The sequence below is a fragment of the Temnothorax americanus genome, unplaced genomic scaffold (genome assembly GCF_048541705.1).
Source record: "Temnothorax americanus isolate GAGA-0224 unplaced genomic scaffold, ASM4854170v1 Scaffold24, whole genome shotgun sequence".
NCBI classification, from domain to species: Eukaryota; Metazoa; Arthropoda; class Insecta; order Hymenoptera; family Formicidae; genus Temnothorax; species Temnothorax americanus.
In genome coordinates this window covers 1,388,564-1,411,843 of record NW_027509381.1, presented here as the reverse complement: position 1 = coordinate 1,411,843, position 23,280 = coordinate 1,388,564, and the positions used below count along the sequence as shown (strand labels likewise).

The following is a 23,280-nucleotide window of genomic DNA, read 5'->3' as shown; positions in this document are numbered from 1 at the left end:
GTTCACCTGTATATATCGTTTCTAGTTTCTAGCTCGCATGTGAAATCGTTTTCATCGCGGCATGAATGCGGACAGACGACTTCTTATTTCTTGACGAAACCGTTGTTCTCTCTTCTTTTCGGCTGACGACGAGCGTCGATAAGCTCTCGGATGAGATTTTGCGTGGTCGTGCGCGCAAGTCGTCGACGAAGGTAGGTCGTATACGATCTGTCATATCGCGCTGGAAGTCCAGGAGTTGCGGGGTTGGGTATCTCGCGACGGCGTGTCGTTGCAGGCGAGAGAACTGGAACGCTGGATCGGCTATCGGCTCGCCTAACGTCCCCGTCTCGCGGATGTCGCGCGCGCTCATGCGAGGAGCCAGGCCCTCTTGATGCGGATCGAGTCGCCCGCCAGGATGGAGCAGAGGTGAGTCAACCTTTTTCGTCGCTCGCTCGGCCGTGGGGTTATGGTTTCGGGTGTAAACAAGACGACTTACTTTGCAGGTTGTCGAACCCGTCGAGACCGCCGCGTCAGACTCCACCGAGTCACTCGAGGAAGAATAAGAGACGATCCGGCCGCAGGAGCAACCCGCTGGACACGTGGCCGAACGCTCCGCAGAACGATCAGGACAGTGGCCTGGTGGCTGGCGTGGAATATCCACCGCAAATGCTGTGGCAGTCGACGAGCATGCCGCAGAATGTGCCGGGTAACGGGCAACGTCTGTTCACCGCGATGTCAGATCCGAGCGTTTGCGGCTACTCGCCGATGCCAATGACGTATGCTATGCAGCCAGTTTCACTGCCAACGATGTACAGAATGTACCAGCCGATGCCGGTGCCGAATATTAGAACCGTCCACAATAGACAAAGGCATCACTATAACAAGCACTTGGCGAACGTTCGTCCTGGTGCCAATAATAATGTCGCTAATGGTTATGGAGATCCGCAAGAAAATGGAATATTGGAGTCTGCTGTACATATTGGTCATCAAAATGGGGATTATACCAGTCTACCGCCCACCGCCAATAAAGACAGTGGTGTCAACGGCGATGAACTTAATTCGGAGCACAGAAGATACTCTGATCCTGGGTTAGGACCTGCTGGGAACTCGGCTCACTCAGACAGCGACGATTCCGACAGTGTCGAGAGTGGAAGTTCTGTAACGACAATTAGCCGTAGCAATAAGCTTGTCCTGTCGCTTATTGAACAGGTTTGTACTTGTCCAATTTTTGTTTATTTGGAAGTATATTGGATTAAAAATAAGGTGTTTTATTATCGACATGATTATTTGAAGTGACTTTCTTAGTCCTTGAGATGCAAAGTGTATCTTATTGTTTATATTTATTAATACATATATCTCTTTCAAATATGTTGCAGATGACAGAGCTAAAGAAATGTAACAGCCAATTGTTTAAAGAACTTAGTGAAACTAAGTCGAATTTAGAAAATGTAAAAGCAAAATGGGCGCAATGTAAACACAGTACTCCTGCAGACTACCAACCTGGAATGTTATCAGGTAGAGAATAATTCTAAAGTACTTTAATATCTATAATTTTTGTTACTAGTTTCATTCGATTTTATACAGGACGATCATTACATATTATTTTCATAGAATATATTATTTGTCATAGAACTTGTACGTGAAATTAGAGAAGCAAATAGGAATTGTGAAGAAGGTTTAATTACAAAGGTCAAATTTATGTTGGAAGAAAAATGTAATCAACGAGTGAAAGAAGTGGACGAGCTAAAGGTATGTATAGATAGAATATACTAATTTATTAACTAATTTATGAACTCCATATATTAATTTATATGTAGGAATTATTTTTCTCGAGCGTTAATGTTTAATTGTGACATAATTTGATACTTAAATTCTCTCACACACATATTTTCTTTTATCTTTGAATATAATAACCCGCCGAAAATACTAAGAAGTAGTTACGTTTTAATTGAACTGTATTTAATAATTATTTATTACTTAAATAATATATTACTTTATCTCAAATATTGGTAACACATACAAACAATATATAAAAAACGTTAATAATCCTTTATAAATAAAATAATGAAGCAAATATGTAGGATAGTCTACACGCACACAAAATTTTGAGATTATCTTTATGTAATACTAAATATTATTTTTAATATTTTTGTATAAGTCTTATTATTATCGTTAACCTAATTTTTTTATGTGTCTAGTATATTAAAAATCTTCGGTAGAACACACAAATCATATAAAAGAAGACATGTGCATTTGTGCGTGCGTGCGTGTGCGTGTGTGCGTGTGTGCGTGTGTGTGTGTGTGTGTGTGTGTGTGTGTGTGTGCGTGCGTGCGTGCGTGCGTGCGTGCGTGCGTGCGTGCGTGCGTGCGTGCGTGCGTGCGTGCGTGTGTGTGTGTGTGTGTGTGTGTGTGTGTGTGTGTGTGTGTGTGTGTGTGTGTGTGTGTGTGTGTGTGTGTGTGTGTGTTATAAGCTCATTTATACATATATGGGAAAATATGGGAATAGAAAACAAAAGCAATGGCTCTCCCTTTTTTTCTCGTGCCGCTCGTGTCAGGATTGAGATACGGTAATATGAGCACTCCGTTCAATATTTTCAGCATTCGCTCTTCCGGCTCGATCATGGACGTAATGTTTGCGTAGACATTCTTACGTTCTGTTTGATTAGGACAGCCAGGTGATCGTGGTACCTATATACCTATCGGTCTTTTTTCCAACTTTCTCTTTCCCTCACGGTTAACGTACCTATGCGAAATCTGTACAATTGATTTTGTTTCCGTTCGTTTGTATTCCTACTTACTCGCTTATTCCGTTAATAGGTTCCTTGGAAAGCAAATTATCCACTGCTTGCAAATTAACAGTAAATTCAGAAATTGCTAGCAAATTTGTGTCAACTCCGTATTAAATTCGTATTTTGCGCCTGTTAACATAATCTGATAGCAGATTAGCGACAGAAGCCGAGCAGAATCTGTCGAATATATAGACTTTGTTCTATTTCTGCTGCCAATCTGTGTCAAACTGCGTGGCAAGTCAAAGTCTACTGAATTTTTGCTATCATTCTGCAAATAAAATTATATGTATGATCCAATATTAAATCTGTGGCTTTCCTGCCAACAAAATTTATACCAGACACTTTGCAGAATTTATTCTTGGTAGATTTAGTTAATTAGATTCATTTAGGGCTGGTTGTTCCAGCCTGTTGCTAAACTACCTAATAGTTAAATCATATGTATGTCTTTGTTTATCCTTTACATTGGGCAAAGATAGACATATGATTTAACTATTAGGTAGCTTACCAGTAGGTTGGAACAACCGGCCCTTAGATTAACATTTACATTGTTTTAAATTTTTATACTGTTTTTATGATTAATTTTTTTCCATATTTTCTTTCCCTTGCGGTATTTATTGCTAAAAATGCATGTGTAAGGTCATTATTACATGCATATACTTTTCTCATTACGATGTTATATTATATATATATATATATATATATATATATATATATATTAAAATTAAATAATTTTAATAATAGAAAAAATCGTGAACGCGTGAATGATCGCATATTATGAATTATCTAGAAAAATCGTGAATGTGATCGCATATTATGAATTATCTAAAACACCAATTTTCCTCGTGCATATACGTATGTTATTTTGATATGTAATTGTGGTACGCATTAGAGTATTGTATACATTGGTACAAACACGCAATTGTATCGTTATTACATACATCGCATATGCATATCGATTTAACAACATAGACAGAAAGATATTGCATTATCTAATTCAAATTGTACTTTTCTCTCGTAACTGCACCGTTTAAGCTTGTATCGCGCATTATAAAGTGTAATCTTTTATTACACATGCCATTACTAGCGGCATTGCGATAAGTGTAAAACTAAAAATACAACACTTGAATGTATACAATTATTCGAATAAAAAGAAAAAAAAATTAGATTTAAGATTAAAAAAGGTCACAAGGTTTTTCGACGCTTCTTGAAAAATTGGCTTCACGATCTATCCTTGAGAAACGCATCAGCCGATTAGGGTTTGCTGCACGCGCGACTTGACTCTGTGAACGATGAGGGGTCGAGGGGCGATGAGGGAAAGGTCGAACTGTAGAGAGACGGCTGATAAAGTCGGCCGATACCGGAGAACGCAATGTAGACATAATACGAAATATCCGTGACGCGCTAAAAGTGATTAGGTTTCACATAAGGGCATCCGCAGCGGGCAGAGTGTTGCAGAGGCGAGAGCGAACAGGGCTGGGATCGAAGGGACGGGAAAGGAAAGGGGGAGGGGGATTGGGGAAGGGTGGAGAAGGACGGAGCGCACTTAGTGGCTGTCAGGGGCCTCTCCCTTGGCCTCTTTTTCCTCTTTGCCGTTCTTCTCAGGTTTCAACCATCCATTAGCCTCATCAGCCGAAGCGATGGCCGCCACCGCCATGTCGCTTGCATATTGGCAATCTCGTAATTGAACCTCCGGGACCCTCCATCTCCACGTCCATGTAAATTTTGCTGCACGTGAGAGCCGATCAAGGTTGCCAGCTCCTTTCCCTCCCTTTTTTTTTTAATACACATTTCCCAGCGTGTCGCGTTTACCTTTAAACATCGAGATAAAGTGGTTAAAACAGATAAGAAAAAAATTCAATTACGCTCGACGCTAATTTTGTGTAAAAACGGAGAAGTTTAGGAATAGTTGAGAGTTGAGATAGCTCTATCCAGAGAATAATTCACATCAGTTTCGTCTATAATAACAAGTTTATGCGGTTTTATAGAACAAGTATCTATATTTTTTATTTTAATTTTTAACGTAAAAGTAATGAAAAATTGATCAACATAATTTGTGATAAAACGACGAAATATATATTATTCGAAAAAAGAACGGGCTGTAACAAGATCTTATTTGTTCTGTTCAAAAATTTCTCCAAAATATACGCCAACTTACTCTAGCTGATCTAATATTTACACAGATCTATGAATGCGAATATTATTGATTTTTTTATTAGAATTTTTACGACTTTTTTTAAGAATTTTTTTTGCAAGGTTTTAGTTCAACAATTACAGCATAGTCTTTTTCCGGTTCTGCTTCGGTGATACGATTTGTTTGTTAGCTTATTTTGCTTGACAATTAACTTTTCTATATTTTTTATTGCAGAATCAATTGGCGAAGCTTATGAAAGAGAAAGAAGAAAGTGACCAACGTGTCGCGAAACTGGAGGAGGAAGTGACGGCGTTGAAGCTGAGCGCAACGTAAGTAAACTTTTTAGCATTTGTAAATATTTAGAAGCTTGCTTTAGGTTCTAGTATTTGTTTTGTATCCAACACTGTTCCGACGGTGTATAATTTAAAAGGCGCGGTAAAAAATACGATAGTATCCCAGCGTATTTGATAAAGCTTGTCGAAAACAAAAAATTGATTCCATTTATACACATCGCTTCTCCATAATTGGCCATGGTTTATCATAGCTATTTGTTCCTATTTTTAGCTCTGTTTTCCGCTCATAATCCCCACGCATATATAGGGGTACATGCATAATTTTTCTCAAATATTTATTTCTAACGAATTTAGCGAACAATTCTTATTGTCCGATAAGTCGCGTGCAATACATCTCGTCTATATTGTTTCGTTTATGATTATTTAAACGTTGCTTAAAGTCGAATGTCATCTCCACGATGTCATCTGGCGTCCGGCAAAGCTTCAGACTAGTCCAACGCTTTCTACGATAGAGTCACGTGGCTAAAATAGAAGGCAAGTGAAAGCCGTCACTGAACGATGAAACATTTGAATCAGCACTTCTGGATGAACTGTCCAGATATTTCATATCATTATTCACAATGATCTTCTCTCGTTCCATTTTAAGTCATTGTGTACGTCATTTCAATCATTTTTCGCTTCATTTCTCGACGATCCTCGAAATTATTTTACGACATCCACAACTCCAATTAAATCGGTTCACTGTCCCCCGCAATCAACGTCGAAGCCCGCTTCTGACAAAGAAAGAACGAACGGAAAGAAAAATCAATTCTATTCGCACTAGCAACGAAGACCGCGAGATCGCAGTCTTCGAGGAGGAGAATCTGGCGCTGCGACGGGAGCTCCAGGAGGCGCGGGCGTGCAGGACCATGGCCGAGAACGCAGCAAAGTGCGTAAACTTCGCGGTATCCAGATCTGTTACGCCTGTAACTTTCGATACGCCCTGTATAACCAGCACCCCCGTGCGTACCGCTCTTGCCGATACTCGCTTCCCGCTCCCCGCCATCCCACCCGCATCGCACACATCGTCAGCCTCTTCCGTTCCACGTTCCCGTTCCGCGGAGGTGGCGGCTTTTCAACCCGCCTCCGAGGTGGATCAATGTCAAAATTTCGCGACTGACTCCGAACCCGTGTCCCGCAAGGAGTCGCCGACGAAGGAAAGCGAGTGGAAACGCGCGGAAATGTTTCTGGCTTCCTGTCACACCACCATAACTTGCATGAACGATGACGTAACATCGTTCATCGACATAATAGCAAATCAGGAATCGGGAGTTATGGATAACGGGACTCTTTCCGAAATTCTGTCTGAGATAGATTTGGGTGATTGCTTGGAGTTCTACGCGAAGGAAGCGCGCGACGTCATGAGAAACGATGGTAAAATAAAATCGACGACGACCGAGGCGGAGAAAAGAACGAAGGTCTTATTGACTGATATCCCAGAAGAATCTACTGACGATCAGCGGGGAATATATGACGCGGAGATGCTATCGATGCTGGAAAGAGATGGAGCAAATGATCTCGGATCATCCGGAGTCCTCGAGGAAGAGACAGATCTGCCGGATAAACTGAGCGATTGCGCGAGCAAAGCGGAGAAGCTGACCAATCACTCGGATAATCACAGTTTCTGGCAGAAATTGTGCAAGTTTCGCAATCAGCGAGGCAGCTTTAAGAAACCGCGGCGGAAGAAGGGAAATTCGAGGAAGTTGTTCAGCGAGAGCGACGAGGATCCAAGCCAGGGCCGGGCCAAGAGCCTGATGGCCGACATGGTCCCACCGGGCTCCCCCGGGAGCGATCGCGACACGGCGAACGAGGACGGGGATTGTTTTCCCAATAACGATCGCACGAATCACGGAACAACCATCACCGACGTGCCGGACGTCGTTGTGATCGGTGGTGGCTCCATCGTTCCGAAAGACCTCTGCTCGACGAGAACCCTGACTTCCAGAACCCAAACAGCACCTTCGCGTGCCACCTACACCACCGCCTATATCTAGGTCATGCGCGCGTACGCGCGGGGCACACCCCGAGCAAAAAAGTCAAAAGAAAGAATGCCATACACCACGCTACTCGTCGCCAATACTCGCGAAAAAGGGGGCTTCAAGGGGCTTTTTACTAGAGGCTACTACTATGTACATATCGAATAGCACGTAGGTCTATTATTCACTCGTCATGCATGCTTTTTCGTACACGCTCGTCGGCGCTCGTGCCCCCCGGCACTTCGGAGGAATTACGTCACTCCCGGTATCCAAAGGAGATTCGTATTTTTGAACATGTACGTGTAAAACGTTAGCTGAAAATATTGGTATAAGTTACTTTTAGAAAAAGAGAAATTTTCGCCTTTTTTTATTCAAGAAATTACGTTTTCGATGAATTTTATATATCGATCTCTCCTTTTAGTGATTATAACTTGCTAACAAAATATGATTTAAATGATAAACAATGTAGTTAGGTAATGTAGATATCGGAGTAACATAATTCATCCGCGACATTTTGCAGCACTATTTTCCATAGCGTTGCATCTTAAAAGGAAATTGGAGAAAGATGGCTTTCTGCTAACTAGAAATAGAATGTTTTAATCTACTATGAATATAATTGTATTATTCACTTTTTTTTACATCTAGCGAAGTGTTTTATCAGTGTAAGGAACTGTTCTTTTCATGGAACGAAAGGTAAAGAATAGTAATTGATTAGCATTAATGACCAAAGGGCTTTGCATAGATCGCCTTAGCAATTACTCCAGTTGCTATTTAAGTATGCAAATACTTCAATACGCATTGTCATTATTCGCTATACATATGCTTATAGAAATTTTAATACGTTGTTAATTCGTGATGAGTACCTGCTTCTCTATCTTACGTAGAGATAGCCGATAAATATTGTTACGCTTATCCGTGCGTCCGCTGCTCACTCACACACTCACTCGCGAACGCGGCGCGTAATCCCGTTTCCAGGAATAAAGACTCTCTTTATGTTAGAAAGAAACTCGTTTAATAAGAACTCGTTTAACAAAGAGCTCGGGTGGACACGTCCGAACGAATCGGAAACCCAGAGCGAAATCTCCCAGTCAATGTGTAATCAATCAATCAATCCTTCCGTCGTTAAGGACCGCGCTTCGACTTGAAGCTATTCGAGCGAAGTTCACGTGGACGAAGTTCAGCGCGCAACGGGTGTCTCGGCACGGGCGCAACACTGCCCTCCCTCTTCCAGATTGTCGTCCCGACAATCCGGAAGGGCAGCTGAAGCGGACGGTTCCCCACCGGGTCCTCTTCCTCAGGAAGTCCAGGTCTTCCCCGAGACGGATTCTTGTCCTACCCCGAGCTGCTGCTACGGGTAACCAGACTACGTCTCCTTCGACCACTTCCTCTTTGACTCCGCAGGACTCCACTACATTCCGGCTCGGTGCGGACCCCTTGTTTCCAGCGCTGATCCGTTCCTCTTGAACGTCTTCAGACTGGGAGGGGGAATAACTCTCCGTGGACCCTGCGTCTCGCAAGACTCCCCCAGTCCCCACCTCGGCATTTGCCCTAAGTCCCACGGAAAACCACGGATCGAAAACCGTGGGCGAGGCAGACTTCTTTAGAAGACTTCAGGCGATCACGTTGCCTTCTTTCGGGTCGAAAGTTTCTTCGCTCTTCCTCTCTTTCTGCGAAAGCAAACATTAAACGCAGCAACTTTCACAAAATACACAAAAGCATAAAAAAATAAGTTATTAAAACACGTAAACATTGTAAACATAAATAAAAGAGTTCCCACTACCCTCGGGCTCCGCTAAATGTGGTGATTTTGCAATGGTAGACTTCTTGTAGAGTGTATTTATGAATGTCCCCAATCTTCCAAGATAAGACTCCATGTCTGTATCTGTATAATCCATTCTTGGGAGGCCAGTTAAATATGATGCACCAATATGATATCTGGCTGGTTGTTGCATAATGGCATGTTTGGAAGTTGGGATAGTGGCAAATTCCGCAACACTTGGGCAGAATCTAGCATAGACACTCCTCACTAATCGCTTTGCGGCTTCATATGCAATTCCACATCTATGTGTTCCTGCTGGCATTGAAGCAAATCTTAGTTTAGCATCTTGTGATAAGGTCAAGTTAGCACCTTCTTGCTGTATTACTGGCGTAGCTCTACGGATCTGCTTAATACCGGCTGTGTTCAACACCTTTAGGGTGCTAGCAAAGTGTCCAAGACTATGTGCTGCAGACACTACTTGCTCTGAAACTCTGTCTCGATAAAACACCTCCAAAACTTTCTTCACATATCCTGCAACAGCTCCTTGGCCAGTGTGATGATTCATTAACCAATAGTTGGCTTTGGTTGCAACTGCTATGGTTACTCCTTTCTTCATCTCCTCAACGCTCACCATAGCACTGGCTCTGGTCAAGTCAGCTTCAGTTGGCATCGCCGTAGCAGCTTTCTTATGCCAATCACCATCTGGTATATTATCTATTTCACAAACCATTCCAAGATCCAGCAGTCCGGCTATGCCATTCACGAAAAGTGTTCGTGCAATGTTATCAGTAAATTGATCCATTGCCCAGATCAAGGCACATGACTTGACCACATCCAGTGATGCAACAGCGTTGCCTGAGATTGCAATCGGAAGCTTCTTGTCATCTGGTAAGGATGAATCCACTCCCACAGTAATCCCAGCCTCTATATCACCGTTTAGGCTTGGAAGTGTAATTCTAATTACTGGTGGATATTGAGTGGCCATGGTTTAAACCTATAATACGCTACTGTTTATTAGTCACTTTCTACAATTTATGGACGAGCCCCCAAAATGTTACGCTTATCCGTGCGTCCGCTGCTCACTCACACACTCACTCGCGAACGCGGCGCGTAATCCCGTTTCCAGGAATAAAGACTCTCTTTATGTTAGAAAGGAACTCGTTTAATAGGAACTCGTTTAACAAAGAGCTCGGGCGGACACGTCCGAACGAATCGGAAACCCAGAGCGAAATCTCCCAGTCAATGTGTAATCAATAAATCAATAATTCCGTCGTTAAGGACCGCGCTTCGACTTGAAGCTATTCGAGCGAAGTTCACGTGGACGAAGTTCAGCGCGCAACGGGTGTCTCGGCACGGGCGCAACACTGCCCTCCCTCTTCCAGATTGTCGTCCCGACAATCCGGAAGGGCAGCTGAAGCGGACGGTTCCCCACCGGGTCCTCTTCCTCAGGAAGTCCAGGTCTTCCCCGAGACGGATTCTTGTCCTACCCCGAGCTGCTGCTACGGGTAACCAGACTACGTCTCCTTCGACCACTTCCTCTTTGACTCCGCAGGACTCCACTACATTCCGGCTCGGTGCGGACCCCTTGTTTCCAGCGCTGATCCGTTCCTCTTGAACGTCTTCGGACTGGGAGGGGGAATAACTCTCCGTGGACCCTGCGTCTCGCAAGACTCCCCCAGTCCCCACCTCGGCATTTGCCCTAAGTCCCACGGAAAACCACGGATCGAAAACCGTGGGCGAGGCAGACTTCTTTAGAAGACTTCAGGCGATCACGTTGCCTTCTTTCGGGTCGAAAGTTTCTTCGCTCTTCCTCTCTTTCTGCGAAAGCAAACATTAAACGCAGCAACTTTCACAAAATACACAAAAGCATAAAAAAAAAGTTATTAAAACACGTAAACATTGTAAACATAAATAAAAGAGTTCCCACTACCCTCGGGCTCCGCTAGACTTCTCGCACCATAACCTAACCCAAATGTCTCTCTACAAAAGGAGCTAACCTATCGGCATGCACAATTTTCTTCCTATTCCGAGGAGACCTGTGAATACAGAATACTACGTCACTTAATTTCTTAACTATAGAATACGGGCCCTCCCAATTGTTCTGCAACTTAGGAGCCCTCCCTCTTCTCCTTTGAGGATTAAACAGCCAAACTTTCTGCCCCTCTTGGAAAAGAAATGATCTTGCTCTCCCGTCATACCAGGTTTTAATCTTCGAAGATCTCAACGACATTCTCTCTCTTGCCTCAAAATGAATTTTTCCTAACCTTCTCCTCAAGTCTTGGACGTAATACCCGGAAGATTCCTGCTCCTGAACATCTGGAGAATTACCTCGTAATAAATCTAGAGGAAGTTTTAAGTCTCTAGCGAAATATAATTCTGCTGGAGTGAAACCCGTGGCCTCATGCTTAGATGATCTATATGCCAGTAGGAACATGGGAATCCATCTATCCCAATCTTTCTGATTTTCAGAGACAAATTTTGCCAAGAAATTTGTTATCATCTGATGTTGACGTTCGACTTGGCCATCCGACTGGGGATGTAAAGGAGTAGTCCTTGTCTTTTTAATTCCCAGAAGGTTCATTAATTCCCGAAATAACTTAGACTCAAAATTTCGTCCTTGGTCAGTGTGGATTTCTGAGGGAACTCCGTGTCTGGAAATAACCTCGTTAACGAAGACCTCGGCGATAGTCCTTGTCCTAATATTCCTGATCCGAAATGCTTCTACCCATTTAGTGAAACAATCAACGATCACAAGTAAATATTTGTTTCCGGTGGAAGTTCTCGGGAGGGGACCAAGTATATCCATCTGTACCCTCTGAAAAGGGATGCCGACATTATAAATTTGAAGAGGAGATCTCCCTTTGCCTGAGGGACCCCTCCTGGCTACACAGACACGACAAGATCTGCACCAGTCTTCTACATCGCGCTTACAGGTAGCCCAATAAAAACGTCGACGGATTTTACTTAGGGTCTTATTTATTCCAAAATGCCCTCCCGAAGAAGAATCGTGAGCTTCCTCTAAGATCCTGGCAACCTGACTTCGGGGAACTACCAGCTGAAAGAAGACAGAATTTAGATTAGGGGCTTCCCACTTCTTATAAAGAATATTATCTTTAACAACAAGAGCATCCCAATATGCCCAATAAATCTGAGAAGAAATATCTCCTGATACTACTTCAGAACGAAGAGGACGAACACCTACCTTCTTCGCCTGTAAAATTAAAGAAATGTCCGGATCCAATCTCTGCTCCTTTCGCCAGAGTTCCAGACTTTCAGTGTCTAAGGAGATTCGAGCAACAGTCTCTTCTTGTCCCTGAGAAGATTTCTTTTCCACCCTTGCACAATACTGACAATCTTCCATCTCACACAGTCGCCTTGATAAACCATCGGCATTCTTGTGAGAAAAGCCTTTACGATGAACCACAGAAAATTCAAATTGTTGGAGCCTCTCCAACCAACGAGCCAATTGTCCTTCCAAATCTTTGAAGGACATTAACCACTTCAAAGAGACATGATCCGTGCGAATTAAAAATTTTCGCCCCAAAAGGTAATGGCGAAAAGATTTAAGAGAGTCGACAATCGCCAAAAGTTCGCGGCGAGTCACACAATAATTTTTTTCCGCCTTATTTAAAATACGACTGTAATAAGCGATTACTCTTTCTTTTCCCTCCTGTTCCTGAGAAAGGACCGCGCCAATCCCAACACCAGAAGCATCAGTGTCGACAATAAATTCTCCTTCCCCATCAGGAAAAGATAGAATTGGGGAAGATGATAATGCAAGTTTTAATTCTTCATAAGCCTTTTGACAATTTTCTTCCCAAACAAATTTAACTTTATTTTCCGTAAGAATAAATAAAGGCTTGGCTATTGAAGAAAATCCTCTAATAAATCTTCTATAATAGGAGCAGAACCCGAGAAAACTCCTCAATTGCTTCTTAGTGTGAGGGACAGGCCAGTCTCTCACTGCAGAGATCTTTTCAGGATCTGTTGCAACGCCCTCGGAAGAAATTACATGACCTAAATATTTTACATTTCTTTCAAAAAGGACACATTTTTTTGGATTGATTTTTAAATTAGCATTACGTAAACGAAGAAAAACCTTTTTCAGATTCTCAACCATTTCGTTAAAATTCTTCCCGAAAATAATTACATCGTCCAGATAAACTAAACAAATCTTAAATAATAAACCATGAAGAACTTTTTCCATAAGACGTTGAAAAGTCGCGGGGGCGTTACATAATCCGAATGGCATCACAGTAAATTGCCAAAGACCATTACCGATAGAAAAGGCAGTCTTTTCCCTATCCTCGGGATGTATTTTCACCTGCCAATATCCGCTTTTAAGATCGAGTGTAGAAAACCAAGTGTTACCTGCTAATTGGTCGAGGATATCGTCAATTCGTGGTAAAGGAAAGGAATCTTTCATAGTAACATCATTCAATTTTCTATAATCCACGCAGAATCTCATCGATCCATCCTTCTTTTTTACTAATACTGCAGGAGAAATCCAGGGGCTTTGTGACGCTTCGATCACTCCTTGTTCCTTCATTTCCTCAATAATCTCATTAACTTCCTTTCTCATGTTAAAAGGGATTCTGCGTGGTACCTGTTTAATAGGGAGAGAATCTACAACGTTAATTACATGACTAACTACATCACAATTTCCCGCAACAATCTTTTCAGAAAATACATCCCGATATTCACGAATGAATTCAACAAAAACATTTTGCTGATTATCGGAAAGATTCTTAGAATTTTTAGAAAGGAGCTCCTCCAAAAGGGGAGAGAACTCCTTAGAATCTTTCGTTTGGGCAATCCTTCGAATAACAGAAGGTGCGCCGAAAAAAGAATCGCAAACTCGACCGAAATCTGTCTTCCGAAGAAAATCCACCCCCAGAAGACAATCATCCGCAATGTCCGACACTAATATCGGAAGCTCGAATGAGTTTTTACCGAGTTCAACCTTGGCGAGAATTTCGAAGTCAACCGTAACGTCTTCCCCCGTGGGATACTTGAATCTTCGACCGAATACCGGAAATCTCCGTTCCCCTTCACGAACGAATTTCCTATTTATTAAAGAAACATCGGAACCCGTATCTATTTTGAAAATGCATTCTTTATTATTAAGAAAACCAGTATAACAATAATTTTGAAAAATCTTATGCACTCTATTAACAAGAAAACACCGTTTCGTCGGGGATTTATCCATGCAAGCTGATCTCTCCCCGCCGAGATCAACTAAACCACGTTTTCCTTTTTTTCCGGACACTCGTTACGGAAATGCCCTTGCCTCCCGCAAAGCCAACATTCCTTCGGCTTACTCTTAACAAATTTTCTCTTTTCTCCTTCTTTCACGTTCTCTTTCTCTTTCTGTTCACCTAAAGTAGGATTCGCTGTTTCACTAGTCCCCCCATTTTTATTGAAAAACTTTCCCCCTCTATTTCTTTCCCCAAAGCTTTCGCCCTGAATAGCCTTAACCGCCTTTGCCCTTTCCACCGCGATCTTTAATGAAGTGATCCCTTCCAATTGTAAAGTTCTCTTGACAAATCCATCAAACAAAGCAGAAACGAACTGTGAACAAGCAATCTTATCTCGCACGGCATAAGTGCATTCGGGATAGGCCAGGCGCGAGAGCCTTTCAAGATCAGAGCCCAGCGCTGCGTATTCCTCCCCGAATCTTTGTTTTCTATTCGTAAAAAGGGAGTAATAATTTTGCGAGAGGTGCCCCTCTCCGAAACGCAGCTCGAGCTTTTCAGTGAGCTCCGCGTAAGTGAGAGATTCGATTCCATCGGCGCACGATTCGAGAAGTGACCGCGCCTTCCCGCGCAGACACGAAGCCAACACGACCGCCTTTTCCGCCTCGGTCCACAAATTCGCGCGCGCGATTAAAAGAAATTGCGCTAAGAATTCGCGAAGCGGTGCCGTCCCATCAAACGTATCCGGCTTCAACTTCAAACCGCGCGGCGCTTCACTCGAACCTTCACACGCGATGCGCCCCGCACACGAGCCCACGCTCGCGCCCATCGCCCGCAGCGGCGCGACCAAATTTCCGCACGCGGCGCGCCCCGCACACGCGCCCTCACCCGCGCCTATCTCACACGACGCCTCACTCAACATTACGCCGCGAGAAACATTATTGGAGGGACTTAGCTGGTAAACGGCGAGTTGCTCCTGGAGACGTGCCATTGCAGCATCGCGCTCCTTCAAGCGAGCCTCCATCTCACTGCGGAAAAGCTGTTGCTCTTGCTGCTCCAGCCGCCGCTCCTCGCGCAGATTTTGCAACTCTAAGTGGACGGCTTCAAAAGCGCCCGTCCCCGCCTCCGTCGCCCCCGCATCCTGCGAATGGGACGAGGCACCCGTCTCCGCTCCTGCCGACGCCGCGGCCTGCGAACGGGTCCTCGGCGGGGAGTGCATGGTCGCCATCCTGGTCGGAATACTGCGCTCGTCTAGAGTTCCTTATTCGCTCGTTCGTCTTCGCTCGTCCGATCCCGGACGAGCCCCCAAAATGTTACGCTTATCCGTGCGTCCGCTGCTCACTCACACACTCACTCGCGAACGCGGCGCGTAATCCCGTTTCCAGGAATAAAGACTCTCTTTATGTTAGAAAGAAACTCGTTTAATAAGAACTCGTTTAACAAAGAGCTCGGGTGGACACGTCCGAACGAATCGGAAACCCAGAGCGAAATCTCCCAGTCAATGTGTAATCAATCAATCAATCCTTCCGTCGTTAAGGACCGCGCTTCGACTTGAAGCTATTCGAGCGAAGTTCACGTGGACGAAGTTCAGCGCGCAACGGGTGTCTCGGCACGGGCGCAACAATATGTATCAAATGTATGTAAAGCACATATGTGTACACAATAAATACATTTTTTCATAAATTTTTATATTATTATATGTAATATGTGTATATGTTAACTAAATGTTCGTTTGTTTGTCAGCACGGCATTATCAGCTTTATCAGCATGCTCTTATTTGTATTATATGTCTTTCCTACTTATACCATATTTTTCATATGCATTTTGTATACATCCGTTATTGTACCTGTATTGCTGTGTGTATGTATCATATTTTGTTAGTCACATTGCACATTCTTATCCCCTTAAGCGCCATAACAAAAACTTGATGAAATAATTTGCCATATTTTCCATAATTCAGAAATTTTATTCTTTATAATTTTGCTTATTCTTTATAATTTAAAGTAAATATATTATAAAAGTTTAATCCGAATACGTTTTTACTCGGAAGTATATGCTTTCTTTTCTCATTTATATTTTTTAGATCCGATTTAATAAGATATTTTTTATTTTGTAACGTGGAACAATAATTTAGATTACATTTTCGCGTTGAATTGTCATATGGTTTTCTTTCCAAAATTATTTTATCTATATAAACTGTATCGTGAACGCGCAATCCTGCTTGCATGATTCCTCTTCAGCTCCGTCGATTTTTTTCTCTCTCCCGGAGAGATTTCCGAGCGCACGCTTCCTCTGGACGGCAAGCACCGAATCGCACCGTTTTCTTCTGTTTTCTAGTCGGCAGCATGGCTTTCCGCTGAAACTTTCGCTTTACTCTCTGCTAAAGAATTTGTTGGGCAAGTCTTTGGATGCATTAGCAAATGTTTGGATGCATTAGCGGTGGAAAAACGGCACGTTGTTCCCAAGCCGGCACGAACGAATGTAACGTGACACGAAACGTAATTTGTCAGACTGGAGAAGCTGGAGGAGATACTGCGTAAAAAGGTGAACGGTGCCACGGCCACGGAAACCGTAAGCAGGATTTTTTGCGACGTGGCTTCCGGCGCGTGTCCCGTTCCTGAGGACCAGGCCGAGGAGCCGACGAATCGGGCGCTGTCGTTGTCTTCATCGTCGGAAGACGAGCAGCACGAGGCGGAGGACGGCGACGACGATGACGACGATGACGACGATGACGACGAAAAACCAGACACGTCCAGAAGTGACAAGAACTCGTCGATCGCGAGCGATTCCAAAATTACCCTCGTGATAGACGGTAGCGTAAATTTATCCGGACCGGTGACCGATCTTTGAGTGAGTGTATATGTTCCGGAAGCGCAATTGTTGCCTTATAGATAGTACGATGAAAGCATTTAACTCTCTTGAAAATGACTTCATGCATTTTCTCGCGATTGTATAAAATCGCTGGTTAATAAATTGGTTGATGAATGTAAGCGATTTGATCTTTCGAAAACGTTTCTTCTTTTGTAAAATCACCGCGGCGATTAAATACATGGACTGTCTTGATTTTATAAAATCATCGTTATTAATTATTTTGATTTTATTAGTGCGTATACGTAATCTGAAACTCTTGCATTCATCAACACGTAAGATTTGGCAGGAACACCGAACAATTATTTTCATCGTAACATATTGAATATACATCGCTTTTCTATAATTATTCGCGCGTTATTCAAACACTAGAGCGTACTGGTAATTATATTATTAACGATTAAAACTTTATGCATATCATCATAGTCTTCACTTGGGATCGTTTACTCGATCGTAGCTCAAAACGGTCGTTACGCATCTTCGTTAGAGAAAGAGCAATCACTAATAGATCATTGATTGTTATTAAAACTTGTTCGTAATTCATATGTATTTTCGAAATAATTATTTATTACTATTAAGCGCTAATTCTAATTAAGCGCGTGTAATTTTGTTGAACGTTAATATTGTTACGCGAAATATTTCTGCATAATTAACAATACCGAAATCGACCGGATCGCATGTTAAAATAGATATTTGCTTTGCATTTTGATGCTAGAATGATTCAAACGCGATAATTGAATATTTTTCAAGACTTGTGACTTTAAAAAATACCGTTGTTTTTTAGATTATTTTGCGCAATTGCGTATGTGACGCTCAAATTTGCTTGTTACACGACAAATGTTATATTTTCAATCTATACAACATTTGTTTTTTTTTGTTACATCGCCTTTTTCCTTTCGTGCACTTTCCATCTTTCTCCTTTTACTTTTATTTTTTGCTAATTTAATCCTTTGCAATTCCATAATCAATATTCCATTAGCTCGACATTGTGTTTTACGGTAATCTCCGGAAGCGTACGAATGTACTATTACAACTTGCAAATATTTTTATATAATGTCCATAAATTCCTCCAAGTAATATAAGTGGAGAGTTACACGTTAAACTGTGTTAAAGAGAATTCAACTGAGGACAAAATTTTTAATTCTCACCCATTTCCGAGAAATAATTGGGACCGCAAAGGGTTAATACTAATTTCTCTCGTACCTCTCATCTGTTATCTTACCACAATGAATCTTATCTTATCTACTGCTCATTAATATAGATAAGCTTGCTTGACAATCATCGTTGTGTGAAAATATGCTTTTCGGGACATAAAAGTGTAACACGAGTCTTAAAATTCCTTGTCGTTTATGCTTTTTAATTAAACAAAGCTTCACGTGGGTATACAAATTTTAATATTAATAGATAACTCATTTCCAAATATCTTTCACTATCTATCCATTCTTAACTATGTACTAATCTATTATTTTGATCACTTATTTAAAAAACTATGCCTGATATTTAACTCTCGAATTATTAGGCACGCAGACTAAAATATTTCGTTAATACGTATATCCCATATCTTTATGTAGAACTACTTTGTTTACAGTAGATCTGCTTTGTACTTGACTAGCAGCTATATTATTTCTTCTTAGTCTTCTTCATATTTATTATAAATTATAAGTAGATTTTCGCATAAGTTTAAGAACATTTTTTTAAGTACTTATAAATTCTTTTATTGTCATTAGCTATATATCATGCGCGAGAGGTAAGGTACTACATTACGTTGTAAATGGACTAAAGAATATACCGTTAATTGGCATAGTTACCTCATTACCGTGCGTCGTGCGATTTTGCCAAAAAATAAGTTTCATACCTTAAAGAGCAGTTAAACGATGCGCGGTGGAAACGTATGAATTAAAATCTTGGCTGAAATTGTCAAAATATTAAGAGCTACGAATTTTATTACTATGATTAGAAGAGTCTAGTTTGCAATTTTCTGCCTTTGAGCTCACACTTAGACTATCACACAGTTGCAAGTTTGTACATGCAAGTTTATTTATCCACCTACAACGTGTCTTCGCCGGTACTGTTTACACATAGATATTTTTATGGATATCCTGCGGGTTTATTATGGCAGATATCCTTACCGATATCTGCCAGTTTTACGAGTGATGACACACTCTAAACGCATATTGTAAGCAGATATCGTGTCATATTTTGTATAACTTTTTGTAGAAGTCGATTGAACAAATTTCGCAATACTATTCTTCGCGTGGGCTGATTGAGGTTCTACGCCGTAACAGAGTAAGGTATAGACTGGTTAGCGTTATGGCTCCATAATTGCGGACTCGTTATCCGTTTCACTTCACACAAATCAATAGAAGTTAATTTGTGCTAACTTGCTCCGAACGCGAGATAATAAGTTATTGCCGCGATAAGGTAAACCTATATGAACTTGTTCGATGACTGTATCAGACTGTATCGCGAGTCTCACATGTGCCTCCATGTAAGATGTAATGTCCATTTTGTATGTCTCGCCGCTGATACGTTTTGTTGAGATATTTCTGCGTTCTGTTAGAAATGGTTGGATTAAGGAAGGATTAATAGGAATTTATGCCGTCAAATTGTATTCTTTATCTTCGAAACTAAAGATAACGTTGAAATGTATACTGCATGGAATTGCTTTCAATTTTTTTTTGTAGTCTGAATAATATATGATCCCAATGAATGAAAGCATTTATCATGTAACCTACTTTAATTTTAAAGACTAAATTATTCAATATTTTAGAATTTTAAAGGAAGGAAGGAATAAACAAAATTTCAATTTTTTAAGCTAATCCTCGATATCGAAGAAAATTAATAATTATGCAACATAAACTCCTATCCAGTTCTTTTCAATTTATCAGAAAAATGATCATTTACAGGATAAATTTATTATCAATCATTGGTAACATTTCATATAAATCTCGGTCGTTTTTTTAAATCTATTTATTCGTATAACGTGAGAAAAGAAAAAACCCGAATGACTCAAACAAGATTATTAATCGATGCATTAATCTAAAACATTCGTAATACTGTGTAACGCGTATACGATGTAACACTATCCTCTCTAGCGAACTCGAAGTGCCATTAGAATCGAGCGTAGCTCAAGTTGTTCTATTTTCGATTATATTGCGAAACGTTGTAGAACAGCGTGGAATGTATCAAAATAATCTGAATAAAATTACAGATTTATGAAACAAATCGATTAGTGCAATTGTTTTATGACAACCTTGATATTATTAGATATAATATTAATTAGATGATATCTATTAATAAAATAATTTTATTAATGCTAATTTAAAAATGCTATGTCTGGCAATTTTTCTCGTATAACCCATAGTTTCGACATATTGTTCATCTTGTTAGAACAATTGTTTCTATTCTTCCTTCTTTACTTATTCCTCCTTATATTAATTGATGTATCGTAATTCTATGAAAAGATTCCAGAAAAACCATCTAATTCGTTCTAATTAAACTTGCACCGAAAAAAGATTCGATTTAACTTTCAAATAATGCGCACAGTTTTTTTTACTTTTCCGAAAGTTCCAAATAATTCCCCAGATTGTTATATGCGTGTGATCCAGTTTTCTCTGTTACCGCGAATAATGATCTCTCTTGATGAATTGCCAGGCCGCTCTCTCATTTTTCCGATGGCTCTATCAAAAGTGTTTTCCTACCCGTGTTCCTCGCTTATGTACGGGGTATCCTCCGAGTGTTGTGATTAGAGGGATCTGGAAGATGTTATTCTTGCGTATGGATGTTTATCTTTACGCGCTGCGCAGCCTCCCACGAAGATCGAACTGGAACAATAAAAGGTCCAATATATCGATGGCGTCGATGTCGCTTAGATCCGGTCTGAGGATAAACGGACGAAGATAAATAACGCGGTAGGGCGTTGCAATTCTTTTCCCTAATTTTTCTCACGTATAACTCATTTCAAATTTTAGTTCTTTTTAAAGATTTTAACATTAAGTTTAACATTAAAAAATAAAAAGAAATTCTATATCATATAAGTTAAAAAAAAAATTATATTATTTTATCTGTTTCAAGAAGAGCTTATTATAGTAATTTCATAAATTATGTAACGATATAAATTAAAAGAATATTCAGTTTAAAGAAAATATTCCGTAATATCTCTCTTGAACTTTTTGCTGTATCTTGAGAACGTAGCTTGTGTGATTTTATTATCGTTTCTCTGCGTAATAGATAACTTAATTGCACACAGCAGGATTTTGTGTCTTTCCGTGCAATAATCTAGGACCCTTTAAATTTTAGAAAAGGGACTCGGCTAAAAGCACCGCCCTCATAAATCGATTATCATTTTACACCAGCACTTTTTTCACAATCTTCTTTCTTTCGGCCGACTGAACGTCGGTTTTCCATGACTAAAAGGGATATATTAGTGAGTATCTGGCGTTCGTATACATCCGGTTTTACTACGCACCATTCGTGCTGATGTAAGTTTTAGTTTTTGGTCCTCTAAAAGATTCACACATACCTAACTATTTGTATCGCGGAATGACGTAACGTTTTGCTAAAAATAGAGAAATATTGAAGCACAATTATATATATATATATATATATATATATATATATAATCTTTCAAAAGAAGATATATATGAAACTATATATATGTATATGTAGGTCCAGAGGTATGTTCCGGGACTGTTTACGTTTGTTGAAATGTACAGTCCTGGAATATAACGCATATATATGTAATCAGATTCAAAAAACTGTCCCGAAAATTGCCGTAGGACATCAATTTTTTCCAGGACAGTCCTGGAAACTGCCAAATGTCCCGGAATATACCGATATCAAAAATAAAAGTCCCGGAACATACTTCCGGACCTACATATATATATATATATATATATATATATATATATGTAGGTCCAGAGGTATGTTCCGGAACTGTTTACGTTTTTTGAAATGTACAGTCCTGGAATATAACGCATATATATGTAATCAGATTCAAAAAACTGTCCCGAAAATTGCCGTAGGACATCAATTTTTTCCAGGACAGTCCTGGAAACTGCCAAATGTCCCGGAATATACCGATATCAAAAATAAAAGTCCCGGAACATACTTCCGGACCTACATATATATATATATATATATATATATATAATCTTTCAAAAGAAGATATATGTGAAACTGAAATTAAGATATATACTTATAAAATTAATTGAATAACGCGGCAATTATGTAAGTTTCCCAAAAACTTGTTCATTTTCAACCGTTTACATGTCAAAAATAATTGAAAATATATATCGTTGAAGACAATATGTCGTTAAAGTCAAATTCTTCGCGAGGAAGACGTGTATGCGATAATTTGGGGACGTAACTCTATAAAGTCATCCAATTAGCCGACGGGACGGCTCGGACATTTTTTCCAGAGAACGTCCACGAGACGTATAAGAGTCATAATTGTGGGCAACGATAACGCGCCTTCTCGTTACTACAACTCATAATTTCTCGTTCCGCCCACTTCCGGTACGAGTGCCTACGCCCGCTAACGCGACGATCGCTTAGAAAGAGACAGAGAGAAAGAGAGAGAAAAAGAGACAGAGAGAAAGAGAGAGAAAAAGAGACAAAAGGAAAGAAGAAACGACGGATCGATCGATATTTCGCGAGGTAGCGTTCGCTCGCTCGCTCGCTCGTGGGAGTGCGGGTTCTCGGATAATTGAAAGCTGCCGGAAAAATCGTGCGAGTCATCGCGGTACGAAGGTGAATTGCGGGGGGTGGAATTATTAAAATTGACTCGACGGAAGTGGCGGTTGGCTACGGCCGCTGGTCGAGAAATCGCTGCCAATTCGAGGCGTTTGATCGGCGGCGACTCATCCACCACCTGCCTGTCTAACCCAATGCTCTCTCATCGATCGACGTCGACCAATGCCCCGCGCCGCGCCGGCACGGCTCGTTAAAAATGACCAAAGCCCCCCGTGTGTCCACCTCCGCACTTAACGCTAAATGCGGCTATTGAATTCTCGGCTCCTAACAACATTCTTTGTACGAGGGAAATAAAGTTCGGAATCATACGGACGTATTTAGTGCGAGGTGTAATTCGTACATCTCTTTCAGAACCTTCATATCGAGAATCGCCACATTTTTCAAAGACAAGAATTATTTTTTACCTGAATCCTATATAGATATTGTTTGATAAGTACGTTAGATTCGTACTTGTATTCGTTTCGACTATCTTGATTATATTATTCCAGCGACACATT

At 40.9% G+C, this 23,280-nt stretch overlaps 3 protein-coding genes across 3 annotated transcripts; 2 read left to right on the top strand and 1 right to left on the bottom strand.

The window, feature by feature from the left end:
- Window positions 1-7: 7 nt before the first annotated feature.
- LOC143898593 (uncharacterized) lies at window positions 8-7,310 on the top strand. The gene is made up of 7 exons (XM_077408172.1): window positions 8-191; window positions 275-405; window positions 483-1,188; window positions 1,356-1,494; window positions 1,610-1,728; window positions 5,134-5,228; window positions 6,016-7,310. The coding sequence occupies exons 2-7, from the start codon at window positions 371-373 to the stop codon at window positions 7,223-7,225; spliced, it is 2,304 nt and encodes a 767-aa protein (XP_077264298.1). The 5' UTR covers window positions 8-191; window positions 275-370; the 3' UTR covers window positions 7,226-7,310.
- Window positions 7,215-20,011, top strand: LOC143898606 (uncharacterized). Its single transcript, XM_077408189.1, has 3 exons — window positions 7,215-7,378; window positions 7,853-7,900; window positions 16,672-20,011. The coding sequence occupies exons 1-3, from the start codon at window positions 7,359-7,361 to the stop codon at window positions 17,009-17,011; spliced, it is 408 nt and encodes a 135-aa protein (XP_077264315.1). The 5' UTR covers window positions 7,215-7,358; the 3' UTR covers window positions 17,012-20,011.
- LOC143898601 (uncharacterized) lies at window positions 7,989-11,456 on the bottom strand. Its single transcript, XM_077408185.1, has one exon. The coding sequence runs from the start codon at window positions 9,949-9,951 to the stop codon at window positions 8,941-8,943; it is 1,011 nt and encodes a 336-aa protein (XP_077264311.1). The 5' UTR covers window positions 9,952-11,456; the 3' UTR covers window positions 7,989-8,940.
- Window positions 20,012-23,280: the final 3,269 nt, after the last annotated feature.

Coding starts and splice junctions, on each gene's coding strand:
- LOC143898593 (XM_077408172.1), top strand. CDS start 371: ATGCGGATCGAGTCGCCCGCCAGGATGGAGCAGAG. Junction 406..482: donor CCCGCCAGGATGGAGCAGAG/GTGAGTCAACCT, acceptor CTTACTTTGCAG/GTTGTCGAACCCGTCGAGAC. Junction 1,495..1,609: donor CCAACCTGGAATGTTATCAG/GTAGAGAATAAT, acceptor TATTTGTCATAG/AACTTGTACGTGAAATTAGA.
- LOC143898606 (XM_077408189.1), top strand. CDS start 7,359: ATGTACATATCGAATAGCAC. Junction 7,379..7,852: donor ATGTACATATCGAATAGCAC/GTAGGTCTATTA, acceptor TTTTACATCTAG/CGAAGTGTTTTATCAGTGTA. Junction 7,901..16,671: donor TTCTTTTCATGGAACGAAAG/GTAAAGAATAGT, acceptor GTAATTTGTCAG/ACTGGAGAAGCTGGAGGAGA.
- LOC143898601 (XM_077408185.1), bottom strand. CDS start 9,951: ATGGCCACTCAATATCCACCAGTAATTAGAATTACACTTCCAAGCCTA.